The sequence below is a fragment of the Ostrea edulis genome, chromosome 4, assembly GCF_947568905.1.
Source record: "Ostrea edulis chromosome 4, xbOstEdul1.1, whole genome shotgun sequence".
NCBI lineage: Eukaryota > Metazoa > Mollusca > Bivalvia > Ostreida > Ostreidae > Ostrea > Ostrea edulis.
In genome coordinates this window covers 43513939-43530859 of record NC_079167.1, presented here as the reverse complement: position 1 = coordinate 43530859, position 16921 = coordinate 43513939, and the positions used below count along the sequence as shown (strand labels likewise).

Below are 16921 nucleotides of genomic sequence, written 5' to 3'. Positions count from 1 at the left end.
ACATAATATGTATTGTAAAATCACTATAACTTATTTTTATATATCTCATACTAATACATATGTATTGTAAAATCACTAATATGTATACGGTGTGACCGTTGGACCGAGCGAAGCATGTAATGGTCATTGGAGTGTCCCAAGTGGTAATCATAATTCCGTTAAGTATATATGGTAGGTAGTGATTCATTTAAAAATATATATTTTTAATGAAATTTTCCTTGCGCTAAAAACCCAGTAACATCTCATATATATGGGGACAACAGTTTTACAGGATCCGCCTATTCATTGAACGCGGGAAATAAAACGCAAGGCGACGTAAACTGTGTATTGTGACGTCACATTTAGCCTCAACCTTTTTCAAAGCAAACAATTATAAACAACAATAATACATTCCGTATGCAATGAAAAAGGCCGTTATAAAACTAAACAAAATTAACCAATAAATTCAAAATGGTAAAAATGTAACCGTAATTTTATCGTATATTCTTATTTAAAGAAACTCATGAACTCGTTCATCTATTTAGTCGTATTACGGTTTTATATGTAATTATTTGCTAAAACCTGTTACAATGATAATTATACTATTCACTTTGAACAAACTCAATGTTTAAATTACGAATTGCACGTCAGAGTCTTCTATTATTGGCATTCAAAATAAAACACGAATAACTGTTGAAGCAGGTGATGAAAAAATAAATGGCGGCGCCCATATGGATCACGAAAATTTCAGTTAACGTATATAGAGATTGTCTCTTTTTCTTTTGCTGATTTTGACTTTTTTCTTTTACATACGTGTTACCTTTAGAGCCTTGCTTCGCGGACGGGCCTTTGGCCCGTCCGAGCTTCGCTCGGTATAACTTATTTTGAAAAAGCGCTTGTGTGTATCGCCCCCTTTTCCCGGCATTGTTATTTTCTGACCACCCCCTTCTTGAGACAGTATATTGTTTCACAAATAAAAAATAAAATCTAATAGATATACTGGAAAAGCGTTTGTGGTTACCGCCCCCTTTTCCCGGCTTTGTTATTTTCTGACCACCCCCTTCTTGAGACAGTATGTTGTTTCACAAATAAAAAATAAAATAAAATGGATATACTGAAAAAAGACTTTAATTACGACTTTCCAATTTTATTACCCTTTTTCGGGCTGCCATCTTTTAACAAATTGTTTTATGAACCTATCCAATAAATAAGAGGTTTTCAACTCCCGTCTCACCGAAAACCACATTGAAAAAGGTGAAAATAATTCTCTCAATGATTTCCCCCCAAAATAGCCTTTTTAAATCGAACTTGCTTTTAATTTCATATTTTTAAGATAACCGAACTACAATTTAATTCTAGTTCTACACCTGGTATAATATACATAAATGTATATGTATCACATCAACTTTTAAAGCGGACAAGCCCGGTGTGTATGAAAGGTTTTTCTCATTTTTGATCGATTTAGTTGGTACCTGTGCCGGTATCCTGCCAGTAGATTGACGTGTGCTCTTTCCATTCTCTACCCATAGGTGTCGCTGCTCGCTAACACCTCCGTCAATGTCGAAATATTACAAGATTCTTATAAAACACTTTGTAGATATATAAACATTTAACTTTGCTTAATCAATTTTTACTGCACAATTATGAGATAAAATAAATTGTTTTACCGCTTGTAAATAAATTCTTATTTTGATTTTAATCAAAACAAAGCACGTGTGTCCGACTTTGGTGTTATCTTACCTATGTACAGAAATAATTCCAATTCTTAAATTTCCGCTCCGTTTCCCGTTCCGCGTTTTAGCGAAACCGTGGCAGGTAAGTTATACAGTATGTGGATATGTATTTTATTACATTAAGAATTTTATTTTACATTTGAGATCTACATCGGTCTATTGTGTGCTTGAATTGAAGATAATGATGAACTTCAATATTCAGTTGTAAACTTGCTTCCGTATCTATGGATATTAAATGAGTTTAAGTTTGCGATCGGATTTAATGTTCAACATAAAAAAAAAAAACAACGTAGGAGGCGTCGTGTTTTTAAAAATTGCAAATAAACACTTCCACGAATCTATAAGGAAAGTAGAGTGTTGAGAAGATTACAAACTGATTATTAAATAAGAAACATATTTTTAGGAAGCAAGATGGACGATGTGCTTTAGTGTCACTCAACAGAAGGTGAGATATTTTAAGAATACATGTTTACATCTATGAGCTGCAGGGGCGGATCCAGGAATTTTTTAAAGGGGGGTGGGGTGGTTCTACCATTAATTTTGGTTTTCAAAAGGGGGAGGGGTCCACCCAGAAAATGCCTTCTTTTTACCTTCTGACAAAAAGGAGGGGCAGGTTGCAACCCCTGACCCCCTCTGGATCCACCACTGAGCTGTGGTAACACCTAGCTGTGATTTCATCATGTTCTGCGTGAAACGTCTGTGCCATATTTTTTGGTATTTATCATACCAAAATCCAATTTTGATGTATAATCCATAATTATGCAACGTCCTTTAATTTTCATTATAAAAATCATAATTATCATCATTACTATTACTTTTAGAGTTTAAACATAAATTTATGAATAGTCCTCGTCAAATTCATACATAATGACGTAAAATACGAAACATGAGTCATGACCATTGTTCGTTGTCTTTTTCAATCAGCCCATGTTAACAACCAATCTCAGTATGAAAATATCTTTATGCACCTCAGGTGGCTGTGAACAATTTCATTGTACATTATTAATAATAATATAATAATGATAATTTTATATAGCACCTTATATAAAACAAATTATTCTAAGGCGCTTTACAAGGGAGAGAAGAGGGATGCCACGATGGAACACAATGAAATGAAATTAAAGGGTCTGGTTCACGAGTTTTGAAGAAAAAAATCACTCTTGATGTTAAACATTAAAAATATAGCTCATTTAATGTTGACAGCCAAAATGTTAAGCTTCTGAATGCAAGAATAAAAGCAATATTTTAGCCTTAAATCTGTGTTATGTAAACAAAGACTCGAGTCTTTTAATGTATACAAACAAACCAGTGAAATATTAATTTTGTAATATAAAGCATCATAATTTTGCATAGTCACAAAATTTAACTTTTGGATGTCACATTTTACCCAAGAATGCTTGACTTGAATGTGAAAGATATAATAAACTTAGATCAATATCCATTTCTTTTGAAAAATTCGTAAACAATAACATACCACAATCTTTGTTTACAAAACAAATAATAAACTCCCTAAAATGAGCTTCGGTGATAAAGTATAACCTTAATTTTCATGTGAAATCTTTTAAACACATTAGACAGTAGATTTTGATCATTAAAAGTGAAAAACAAAATTTTGGGGCAAATCGTGAATCAGTCCCTTTAAATGACAGTATTACATAAAATCTTACATCTGTATAAAAATAAAACACTATAATTAAGATCGAAAGTGAATTTTTTATTTTTCATTATTTTTTTTTTTTTTTTTTTTTTTTTTTTTTTTTTTTTTTGCACTGCAGTTAACTTAATGCATCGATTTATATTTTGTATGAAAGTTCGTGCGGATATTTGATTTAACGATACGAGAAACGTTTGCAGTAACGCAGTGATTGGCATTTATCCAAATAGTTGGTGTATTATCTGATTCTGAAGGACGGGGATATATACACGTTCTTCACTGAATAAATTATCCCGGTATATCAAACAAAGAAATACGGTCGCGAATGGCGTCATTCGGCTTTGTCAATAACTCAAAACCTCTCTGATTCATAAGTTCATTTCGTAATAAGCAACATTTCTACAATAAAGACTAACAATAGCAACATTTTTACAATGCACATCTGTATGTAATGGAGATCGGGATACAAGTTAAAAAGCTTATATTAATCCGCTCACAAGAATCATTCCTAGGGATCCTATCAATATATTGGACGACATAATCATATTGGCTTAAGCTGTTATGACATTATCATGCAAACGATAAAATGATGTTGCGTAAAAGGTATTTAATCAATGTGCTAAATCTTATCCTTATCTCTGATCAATTTTTTTTTCAATGACAGATTACTGATCAATAAAAATAAAAAAATTTTGGATAGCATGCTTGGGGATATGAATATTGGCTGTGAAATGTTCGTTAAAAAAATATATATTTAATGGAGAAAATCTAGATGCCCTTTATGACGGTGCATTAAGGTGGTTTATAACACACATTTAAGATTTAAATACTGTTTTTAACACTTCAACACGAAATGTCGATGTAAATGTTTTGTGAAATTGTTAATTTTCTGTCATCGCTGCTCAGTGGATAAAGTATCAGGTTAGAGACCCGCGGATCCGAGTTCGAATCCGCCAGTCTTTGTTCATATCCATTGAAATAAATTTTTGAAAGTCATGTTTGTTTATACGCCTGTGTATAGATGGGACGTATTATGGTACAGCGATGTCTGTACGTCCGCGTCCGTTCGGGTTTTTCTATTTCTTTTTACATTTCTCGGTCTCATATCAAGCTGATATTTGCTATGATATCTTTTTTGTGGATCACTCTAGATTATGTTACAATTTTGATCCATTTTGACTTCTCTTGCAGGAGTTTTCCCCCTTATTTGAAAATTAAAAGTTATACATGCTTTGTCCGTCTAACAAGTGAGGACCTTCTTATTTCACAGAGTGCTTGTATGGGTATTGAAGATGTGCACATGACAAGGATTTTGATTTTCTTCAATTTTTGTTGAACTTAATCAGTTTTGACGAAATATTATAGAGTGAGTGCATGGTTGGACCTTACCACTCCAGGCCTTTTCACTCCTCTCACAGGACAGGGCCTTCTCACTCCTCTCACAGGACAGGGCCTTCTCACTCCTCTCACAGGACAGGGCCTTTTCACTTCTCTCACAGAATAGGGTCTTTTCACTACTCTCGCAGGACAGGGCCTTCTCACTCCTCTCACAGGACAGGGCCTTCTCACTCATCTCACAGGACAGGGCCTTCTCACTCATCTCACAGGACAGGGCCTTCTCACTCCTCTCACAGGACAGGGCCTTTTCACTTCTCTCACAGAATAGGGCCTTTTCACTACTCTCACAGGATAAGGCATTTGTAAACAACTTGTACGTATTGCAAGGATTTTGATTTTCAACATATGGATGTCTTATTAATGGAATTCAAAGAGATATGGGAACCCAAGAAATTCATATTAATAGGAAAGTATTACATTCATATAATTTTGAGCTGTTGTAATATATTTTGCATAAAGTCTTGCGCAAGTGCATTTTACTGCTACATGTAAGTTTAAAAACTTCAAATTCTGCGAAATTCAAACCAATGATCCACAGATTTATATAGGTTAACCCATATATCAAATAAGCTACCCTGAATAAATAGGAAAATTTGAAAACCAGGTGATATATTACTGACCTTCCTTTTTTCATGTTACAAAGTAAGTCACAGCTTGATGATGGGTGATGCTACCTTAAGTCAAGTTCTACTAATCCTGGTATTTTTGCCATTTTGAATCAATGTCACAAAATAAACATCTTATAATAAAGACCCCCTATACATGTATAACCTTCTCACGGGCGTACTATGTACCGTTCACGGTGCTCTTGTTAGAATTCAGAATTACGTACCGCCCCCATTTTTGACATGTGTACTTTTCATTCATAATTAAAGCAATTTTGTGCTGATATGAGAAACCCATTGGGGGTGAGCCACTGTACACTGAAGCCTGATATGTAAATAATGTAAACAGTTTAAAAAGCAATACGATCTGATGACGTCACTCGTATAGCTGCTAATTTTAAGTGGCACTGCTCGGGGTGGGACCAGAACCCAAGGCGTTGTGTGACTTTAAATTTCATTTGATGTTTAAATGATTATAACAATAATAAAGGGACAGTTCCTACTGCATACTTAAAAAGTTGTTTTAGAAATTTAAAAATATTTTTATACGGGTTTTCTTATTACTAGAAACATATTTGTTTGAACCCCTTTTGCCCAAATATACCATAAGTATTCTTGTTTGTTTGTTCTATTTCCGTTAGAGAAATTTTACCTATATCGAGACGTCACCAGTTATAGGTGAAGTACGACAAATGTAGACCTATGCTGAACGTTTAGGGCCGTAGTAGTGAGGGTTCTTTAACGTGCCAAAGCCTGCCGCGACACGGGACCTTCGTGTTTAAGGTGATATCCCGATTCTCACATGTAAATGTCAAGCGTTTGGTGAAGGAGCACTCACTACCTTATTCTCTTAAGAGAAGTGGACAAGTATAGCCTACATCCACTTCTCTTCGCAAACCTTCATGTTTTAATTCTGGAAAACGTGTAAATGCCGGAACTAGTGACTGTTTACGTTTCGACCGAGGTTTTAACTAAAAATGCCTGGATTTATGTAAAAGACAAGTTATTTCCACACTTTTAATGTTAATGAATGCATCTGTCATAAGCAAATCAACACTTACTCTCTGTCAATCAATTTTCACACGTTCCCTTTTCCAGGTTTGAATTATGTGTTATTCTCTATTTGTGGTATTAAAAAAAATCGAAAATCTGAAGTAGAATGATCTGTAAACACGCGATTTGGTTCTCGAAAAGCTTTTTGTCATGGCTAAAAACTATATTTGTTTATAGGAATGAAGACACATGTTTGAATAAACATGAAGTGTCATAGTAAGCTAGGAGTAAGCATCCCTTGTTGACCGGCATATAACCACTATTGCCTCTATCCATTTCGGTGAATATTTTTAATCTATTAACACCCCCTGCTTATGAGGTATTCACTATATTCCTCCTGGGTGCCTGATCCCACCACTGGTGTATCCAGGGGTCCATGTTTACCTTACGCTTCGTCTTAGGATTGACGAGATTGAATGAAAGGTGAAGATAACGAACAGTGATCAATCTCATAACTCCTATAAGCAATACAAAGTAGATAGTTGGGCAAACACGGACCACTGGACACAACAGAGGTGGGATCAGGTGCCTATGCATATGTATCAACGGAATCTTATACCGTTAAGTGGAATGACGTCCGCATATTTTGATTACGAATATTTACTTTCTTTTTTGTAGAACATCCTGAAAGAAGATACACTGATAGGAAAACCCAGCAGGTGAGCAATATGTAAATACTACTATAGACGAATGAAAAAATGTCTTCCCATAAACGAAAACAGGATCAAGACTTTCGCTTTGTAAAGCATAGGCGATATGAAGTTGCACACTCCTCTACAGATAACTTGTCACGTGACTCACAGTCACGTGGCGAGCAGGACAGCCAGCACGAACGATTTGATCAGAGGCATGACTGGGAAGGCATGGAGTCCAGGAATAGAGGTATACCCCGCAAGAAAAAAATAAAAAGAAACCCTATCTGGTCTAGTAGAGATAATGCGGGTGTTTCAGAATCATTCAAGCACTGGTCTACAGACACAACAGTGATACCTTCTACCTTTCCGCAAAGTTCTAGCCACACGCAAAATGATTCCAGAGAAATGAACCTTCCATTCGAGGAAGACCAGGCTGGAATCAGAGTAGTTGATGCCAGACACAAAGGTACTTTTACAGGAAATTTTGATAGGAAAGATGATACAAAAAACAGCATAACAAGTCCACCCTTCAGCCAGCAACAACGATTTGATGAGAGGTATGACTGGAAAGGCATGGAGTCAAGGGATATACGTCCACCCGACAGGAGAGGGATAAGAAGATGCAATATCTGGCCTAGCACAGACGATGATGGTGTTTCAGAGCCATTCAAGCATTGGTCTACCGACAGATCAGTAATACCCTCTACCCTTCCTCGAGCCAAGTACAAAGGTACATTCAGAGGTGATCCCAAATACAGTCAGAAAAGCGATAGAAAAAACAGAATGACAAGTTCACCCTCCATCGCAACTTGCTCGTCATATAACCAAACCAGTCCGTCGTACCACCAAGCCAGTTTAAACAAGGACATTTCATTTAGACAAACACCAAAGCAAACATATGTTCCTTACATTGCACACTGCTCTAAGAAAGGCAGAGAGGTTCTTAAAAGACATACCAACACCAATAGGTATTATTTCTTACACTCTCCGCCCAAGCGAATACCTACGGGAGATAACACAATGCAACGCATATTTGGAATACGGGACTTTGATAACTTTAACGTGAAATATCTTGATGAATTCAAGACTTTATTAAAGTCCAAAGAAAAAATCTCCAACGAAAATCTTCAGCGTGTGATGAGCATTTTAGACCATGTCTTTGTAGAACCAAATGCGGATTTGTGTGAAGCGCTAATGGAAGGCGATTTCTTTGAGAGACATGATCTCATGGCCTTTGTATCAGAACTTCTGATTCGCTGCGAGTTAAGTAACTCTGATGAAACTTTCATGCAGCATTCTTCCCAGGTGCTAATTGCTCTGTCTTCTGAAACTAATACGAAAGCCCATAAACTCAAGGCTTTTTTGAATTTGATAATTGCCTTGGCAAATAAAGCAAACAAACAAGAAATGAAGAGCACTTTATCAGAAATATCAGCTCTAATCAACATGAAAGAAAAGAGAGAGAATTTAGAGGCAGACGAAAAAGGACAGATAGTCTTTAGTGAGTCCATGAAAAAAGAGCTTTCTACTCTTATCAAATTTGAAATTTTGCCAACACATGCCATGATTAGGGATAACATTATCCCGATATTACTTCCCAGAATGTTAAGAAGTGCACCAAAGTCTCAAGCACATTACCTCGTAGAACAGTTCTATTTATTTTTAGAAGATTTCATTGGTCCATTACGACGAGGGTTACGGAATTACATGGCATATGTATCGACTTCCGATAAGAAAACAAATGGAAGATTCACCGATGAGAGTATAAGGCTGTATGAAGGAATACGTATTTTGGAATGGAAATGTGTCCCTGATTCCGGTATTGTGATAGAAATCCAGTTTGATGTTATAGGTTTCAAACGGGTGCAGTGGGATTTCTGCAATTATCTGCAGTATGGAAATGTTGTCTGTTTAACACATGGCGATTGTGAAACACTGGTGTACGCACTAATTACAGAACGAAAACCTCAGAGTTTGAGAAAGGGAAAGATTTCCCTGAGTTTGGTTGAACAATGCTCTCAAACAATCGAAGAATTCAGGTCAGTTGCAAACGGACAGATTGTTATGCTGGAGAGCAAAGCATTTTATACTGCATATCGACATACTCTGGAATCCATGAAGTCCATTGCGAGAAAGATGTTATTAAAAGATAAAGATGCCGGAATACCTTTTTCGAAGCACATCGTTGAACTTAAAACCGATGTCCTGGAGCCTTTATACAGCATAGAGAAAAATGGTGAGGTAAAGCTAGTCAACTTTGAGTGTTTAGTGCAAAGCACCGAGTATTCAACAGACAAGGATTACTGGAGAGTTTCACTCCTAAATACCAATGAATGGCCATCAGCAGAGGTGGTTGGCATGGACGAACAACAATACTTGGCTTTGAAAATGTGTCTTACCAAAAAACTTGGAATCTTACAGGGACCCCCAGGTACGGGGAAAACATGGATGGGTTTACGGATTGTTGAATTCATGCTGAACAATAATTTGGGATACGAGGATGGAGAAAACAAACCTATTTTGTTGCTCAGTTACACAAATCATGCGCTCGATCAGGTTTTCGACGCATTATTTGACATGGATAGTCTCATGAAATTGTTCTCATCGACAAAAAATCCCTTTGTTCGTGTTGGGTCACGTAGCAATATCGAAAGAATTCAGAGGTGTACTTTGATAGAGCACAGAAAACAAAGGAAATCAAGTAGATCAAGTTTTTACTGGAGAGAACTAATGAAGCTAAAGCAAAGTCTCTTCGAAAAAGAACTCTGGTTAAAGAAAATTAAGAATAGTATAGTTTCCCCCACTTTTCTATTTGAAGAAGGCTGTGTTTCGGAGAGTCAAAGATCCTCGCTTCAATACAGGCAATGTTTGTATAATGGAACAGATGAAGTTGGTATTATTTTTCAGTGGCTTGAAATAGATGAAAACAAATATTTCAATGAATTAACATTAACAACAAAACGGACGGATTGTTCGAAAGAAGAACGTTGGACACTGGATGAACACGATGAAGGACTTTTTAAAGCACATCTGGTGAACAGAATTGTTGAGGATACTGAAAATTTGAATTTTGATAAAGAAAAATCCCTCAAACAAGTCTTACTAAATCTTCTTATAGCGGAGGAGCTTTTACTACCACGAGACAAGGCCAATCTTCATCCTTGTTGGCAATGGTACGGTTTGAAAGAAAGAGAAAGCATTTTGAAATACGTTTCCCGAAGATTACGATTGGATGCTACAATGAGCCAGGATGAAGTCCAGGATGTTGAGGACGTGTGGTGTCTTTCAATCGACCATAGATGGCGAATTTATAAATCTTGGATACAGAAATTTCAAGACCACCTCGAGAGTGACAGAAACACTTTGATGGAACAATTCAGAGAGGTACATACTAAGTACAAGAACCAAAAAACTGTTGAAAATATCAATATCGTCTCAAATTGCTCGCTTGTTGGTATGACAACAACAGGAGCTGCACAAAATATGGATCTTTTGAGAAAGATACAACCAAGAATTGTTATTGTTGAAGAGGCAGCCCAGGTCTTTGAACAACACATCTTAGGATGTCTTACAAATGACTTACAACACTTGATACTTATTGGTGATCATCAGCAGCTGCAACCTGCGGTAAACAATTACCAATTAATGAAATCTCACAAAACCAATGTTTCGTTGATGGAAAGACTGGTAATGAATAATCTACCCTTCGTCTGTTTATCACAACAACACCGAATGAGACCAGAAATATCCTCATTGCTTACACCCACGATATACAAGAACCTGAAGGATCATTCGAGTGTGTTGTCGTATGAACATGTACAAGGGATTCAACATGATGTTTTCTTTCTTAATCACACCAACCAGGAGAGTCAATCTGAGTACTCAACCAGTCATAGGAATGAGTTTGAAGCACAAATGATTGCAAGACTGTGTCGCTATTTGCTGTTACAGAGATATAGCAAAAACGACATTACCATTCTGTCAGCTTACAATGATCAAGTAAAGGTGATCAGAAATTATATGAAGGATCTGGAGAATGATTTATCTGTCACAAGAGATGATGCGAATCAAAGAATATCTATTACAGCAGTGGATAATTTTCAAGGCGAAGAAAACAAAATAGTTTTGTTGTCTCTTGTACGAGGCAATGCTGAAAAGAAAATTGGTCATTTGCATGACATCAAGAGAATTTGTGTTTCTCTTTCAAGAGCAAAACAGGGTTTTTATGTCATTGGAAACTTTGATACGATTCGAAAAAGCAAAACTTGGAATGAAATAATTTCGAAAGCGGAAGGACTGGGTTTATATGGAGATTATATCCCTCTTCACTGTGTAAATCACCCTGAGACAATTACAAAGGTTTTCAAACCAGCCGACTTTGATTTGGTACCAGTTGGAGGATGTATCGAACCTTGTGGGTATCAGTTGGAATGTGGTCATACGTGTGATTTAAAATGTCATGCTGATGCAACATACCATGATATTCCATGCAAGAAATTATGCACAAAGATTGTTTGTGATAAAGGACATAAATGTGATAAAGAATGCTCTCATCCGCGGTTGTGTGGACCTTGCGAAGTTGTCGTAACAAAAATTTACACGAAATGCAACCACCAAGTACAAGTTGGATGTTCAATATCTTTGGAAACCTACCACTGTCGAGAGAGTTGCAGCAAGGTATATCCCTGTGATCATATTTGCCAACAGGACTGTGGCATCCCGTGCCAACCAGATCAATGCTCAATTCCTCTACCAGTTATACATCCAAGATGTGGCCATGAAATCGAAGTTCCGTGTTGCCTACGTTCCAAACTACAGAAAGTAAAATGTACGCAAAAGTGCGAAAGTGTATTGCCTTGTGGCCATGCCTGTAAAGGAGATTGTTACGCCTGTTCTAGTGGAAGGCTCCATGTGGTGTGCGAAGAATTATGTCAGCGTGTCCTTGTATGTGGACATTCCTGCAACAATAAACATCCGTGCTCCACTGCTTGTCCGCCTTGTAATAAACCTTGTATGTCTGGCTGCAGCCATCTTGGAAAACGTGGATGCCGTCGAAGGTGTGGAGAAAAATGTATCGAATGTAGAGAACCCTGCATTTGGAGCTGTGACGAACATTGTAAAAATGGGTACCATTGCACAAACCAGTGTTTTGAAGAATGTGATAGACCCGCATGTAATAGAAGATGTAATAAAGATCTACCCTGTAAACATCGTTGCGTTGGTATATGTGGAGAACCATGTCCCACCCTGTGTAGAAGATGCGACAAAAATAAATTGACCGATATTTTCTTCGGAGACGAGGACGATCCTTACGCCTTGTATATACAGCTCGTGGACTGTAATCACGTCTTTGAAGTCAAAGGATTCGACAAATACATGAACATGGAGGTACAAAGAAACAAGGAATCCGTTTCAGAAAGCTGTGCAATAAAACTGATACGGTGTCCTTTGTGCCAGACACCAATACGGCAAAGTAGAAGATACAAAAATACAATACTTCAAAACTTAAAGGATATAAATGCTGTGAAAACGTCAATGGAAAATGAGAGAAGCTGCAGCGGAAGTAAGGGCGTGGATGAAATTAAGCGCACTCAGTTGATTGAAGGTCTTATTTTTGATGATGATGTACATTTTTTAAACAGATTTTCCAACATTCGTTTCACAAACAAAACTGCAGAAAAATTTCACAAATTCTTTGTTCCAAAGGTGAAGGAAAAAATTAAGACAGCCCAAAAGGAGCCTTCAGAGATCAGCGAAATTAAGGAACAATCCCTTATTCTTGTAAATTGGTTACTACGACACAAGGATAGTATGTTTACTGAATATGAAGTTCATCAATTCAGTGAGGAAGTAGACAGATTCTTTCTTTTTGTAGACTTTGTTTTGCTATTAGATGTTATAGACCTTAAAAAACCGTCCCAAATCACCGGAGACGACAGAACCCGAGTGACACAACAAGTTGAGGATCTCAGATGGCCCACTCCAAGGCAACTGGAAATAGAGGAAATGCTTCACTTGAAGGAGACATTGCGTGCATTACAAGAAAAATTGCCACTTTCTGGACTGGGGATATCTGAGGACGAGAAAAGAATGATTTTGAAGGCTTTTAGCTTCAAAAAAAAGGGCCATTGGTATAAATGCAAAAATGGTAAGTAATGTGATAACATTTTTTTAATATAAGCTATGAAAGTTCTTCAAACATTCTTTGAAAGGTCTTTACTTTATTCTTGATAACTTTTTAAAACTGTTTTAAACAAACATTTTGAATTGTCATTTGTTCAACAGGTCACATTTACGCTATTGGAGAATGTGGTGGTGCTATGGTGGAATCCAAGTGTCCTGAGTGCGATGAAACTATTGGTGGTGGTAGTCATCAACTGCGAGAAGACAATGCTGTTGCGGGTGAGATGGATGGCGCAACGTATTCTGCCTGGTCTGAACAAGCCAACATGGCCAATTATAATTTTGATTTCTAATTACCCAGAAATTGTCTTGAAAACCAATCAATTACTTTATTCTATGTTATAACTAGGGAGTGATTTTTACTCTTGAATATAGCCATATTTCGGGGGATTGTTAAGAAATTTTAGATACCGTATATCCTGTGGTTTAGGTCATGTCAATGGTTTTTAAGGGTGTGTAACCGGAACCAGTCTGTTTGTATACCCACAGTGCTCCCTACCTATATTGAATTCTGCAGGGCCACCACAAACTCAATTATCATTTGTTTTAGAATGTCACTAAATTCAATTCCAAATATATTCATAGTCCCATGAATTTAATACAAGCGGAGCACACTGCATATTATACAAAATAGTATAAATACTATTAATGGTTCAAAATATTTGTCAACCCAGGTTCGTGTATTCTTGAACTATGTCCATTATGAGACCAGAAGTCTTGAATTAAAACACCAGTGTAAGAGTTTACAATTTATTAAGAGATCGGAAGTTAATATAATATAGGAATAACAACTGCGAACTTAGAAAAACTTACCAAGTGAAAATAATGAAAAATAACCTGAAAATAAGGGAAGGAGTAGATCCAAGAAAACCAAAATATGTCTACATGTATAAAGTACAGTAAAGGACCTTCACACTTTTCAAAGTGATTCAAGGCCTTGAAAATAACGTCAAAAATATCCTACACTATCACTCATGTGGCAATATAATATTTATTCTACCTATGAAATATAAGTCCTATGTAGAGAAAATCGTACTTAACAAGATTAATAATATTTTCTTAGGTAAGAGATCTACCTCACCTTGAGCCAGACTTCAAGGTTGGGTTTTAATTACAGAAAGAATTTAATTCATTGTCAAAACGGGACAGTAAGAGAAATTTAGGCGAGAAAATCATGCAGCAAAAGGTCGCACAATGCCTAGCTAATATTAGTAGGGAAAAAGAAAAGTGATCAAACCTTGATGTCCTTTACCACAACCCAAAGTAACTTGAACGAGCCGCGTTCACGTTTTTATATCCACTATAACCAATTAAACTCGATTTTACAATATCCCGCCCAACGAGTGAAACATAAAATCTGAAACGTTTAAAGCTGAGACCCCTGACCAATCAAAAACGTTGTTTTATAAATAACTTCGAGAGAACTGTCAAAATGGAGGACATTTTCCTGTCAAAATACACGTGCTCTCTCAAAACAAAATAAATGTGGAAATAGTGAAATACAGGACAGAAATCAAAGAATTAAGGACAGGAAAATAACTAAATAGTAAAGGTAAGGTTATTTACGCTAGATAAGAAATTTAGACACGTTTTGGAATGATAAAAATCAAAACTATTACGGATAATTAAGGTAAATCATTTTGGCTTTTACAAAAATTGTGTTCAACATATTTGAATAATTTCGCCAAAACCTCGTAACATCGGGTGGTGTACATTGCAGAGTACTTCGAATAAAGGAACAGGGTGGCTTATAAGATCATGTGACAATAAATGAGGGGTGTGGGATCCTTTCTGCTAATGTTGAATGTTTCTAATTTCACTTAACCATTGAACATCTGTATACGTGTAGCGACAAAGATTTTGGCGACATAACAGTTTTTGTCATGTTCACCAGCTTTATAAAGTTCGGGTAACCTTAACAATGCTGCACACACATTTATATAATCATCTTCTCATCAGCGTATCTAACGTCATTAGGTGCACTTTAATTTACCCACGTGACACTGAGTTACTTTATCAATTTTGATAATTGTGTTGAGGAAGAACACTCCACTTTCAGCAGGAGAAGGTAATGCTACAACATTATAATGATGTACATGTATCGCAAAACGAAGATGGTGATTAAAATGTACACTGAATACTGGGGACTATTTCTACTCTCAATCTCTGTGCGGAAGCGCAATGGGCTTTACCACACACAGACATTGAGCGGACATATTTCTCGTATTCAGTCAATATTCTATGATTGGGAGAGGGCCTACATAGGCTATGCCTGTTGCCCGATCCTGTTGAGTTTCTCAATAAAATATGTTTAAATTGAAATATTCTATCATTATTAACTTTCCACATACATAGCGATATTTATATTATACATGTAATATTATGATTTCGTCCCTCTGATTATAATTGTTTTCGTTACCCTAACACGTGTATTTGATGTTATTGTTTTCGTTACACGTGTATATGATGTTGCACATATAATTTCTACATATTATCTTAATATGTAAATTCCTGCTTTTAGTTCCACTTTCAATGAATGTATTTTTGATAATAAAAAAATAAAAAACATCATACCTTTTGGGAGTTTGCCATAATTTTCTCTAACAGGAAACCTTAAAGCTGTTCATTCTTGAGGTTTGCGCAACAATTTGCGCAGAATCTAGACATTTTTTGGTGTTTATCCTTTATTTCCTTTTAACGTCACGACTTTTTCTGTACTCCCCACTGTGCGATTTAAATCAATGATCAGCGCACTGCAAACAATGTGTGGAAGGTGCAATGTTTTTGGGCGTTCCCTTTTATTAAAAAAAAAACCCTGTACTTTTATTTGTAATTGATTATTACGTCACATACAAAATATAAACTAAAAAGGCTCCTAGTAAACTTTAATGAAAATAGGGTTCAATGAAACTATATACATTTTAAGTGTAAATACGTCACTACTTATACTATATGATAAAAAGATTAATCGCCACCTTTTTCCGTATGAAAATCGTCATTTAATGATAATCAATAGCTTTGAAGTGATTATAAGGGTTCCGATTTGTGTAGGCGCGATATGCCTGGGACACCGATATAATTTATTTAGGAAATGAACAGCACTTTTGAGCGGTTTATGGTCAGTATGAACGGATTTGGATTTGAGGCAAATTCTGTGAATCGCGCTACCGATTCACAAAGAATTTGCCTCAAATCCAAATCTGTTCATATTGACCATGAATAGCCCAAAGGTGCTTTTCATTTTATTATATTTATATTCATTTACTAAATCACCGTTTGTTTACATTGCTTCTATTTTGTTGCATAAAACGATCTCCTAGCCTCTCAATCGTAACTACTCGGCTATTTCCGTAACCACAAATGAACCTCGTATGTGGATCGACGCCATCAGAGTTGGCTGCTACGTATACATAAACGTAACTATGACGTCACAGTCGTACGTTACACTATGAAACGTGAACTTTCAAATGCATTTAAGATATTATACACATCTAAGGTATCGTACCACTATCAATTTGCACTTATATGTTTATGTATTAGAATGAATAAGGGATTCGGTTCTGGCTTTTTAACCTCATTCACAGGCGCGCTTCCTGCGAAGAAATGCATCTATTTGATGCAATTCTTGCGCCGATCCACGTCCGACTCTTCTTACCGGTTACGGAAAAAGACGAGCGCATG

At 36.4% G+C, this 16921-nt stretch overlaps 1 protein-coding gene across 2 annotated transcripts; it reads left to right on the top strand.

The window, feature by feature from the left end:
- The first annotated feature begins 227 nt into the window (after positions 1 to 227).
- LOC125669930 (NFX1-type zinc finger-containing protein 1-like) lies at positions 228 to 15818 on the top strand. 2 transcript variants are annotated; one of them, XM_056162712.1, is made up of 3 exons: positions 228 to 2157; positions 7041 to 13205; positions 13343 to 15818. In XM_056162712.1, the coding sequence occupies exons 2-3, from the start codon at positions 7121 to 7123 to the stop codon at positions 13531 to 13533; spliced, it is 6276 nt and encodes a 2091-aa protein (XP_056018687.1). In that variant the 5' UTR covers positions 228 to 2157; positions 7041 to 7120; the 3' UTR covers positions 13534 to 15818. The 2 variants fall into 2 exon arrangements, with proteins under 2 accessions (XP_056018687.1, XP_056018688.1); XM_056162713.1 differs by lacking the exon at positions 228 to 2157 and adding an exon at positions 3455 to 3969.
- Positions 15819 to 16921: the final 1103 nt, after the last annotated feature.

Bases quoted from the DNA above. Each gene is read 5' to 3' on its own strand.
- LOC125669930 (XM_056162712.1), top strand. From the start codon at position 7,121: ATGTCTTCCCATAAACGAAAACAGGATCAAGACTTTCGCTTTGTAAAG. The intron at 13,206-13,342 runs GTAAGTAATGTG...TTTGTTCAACAG, and splicing joins TTGGTATAAATGCAAAAATG to GTCACATTTACGCTATTGGA.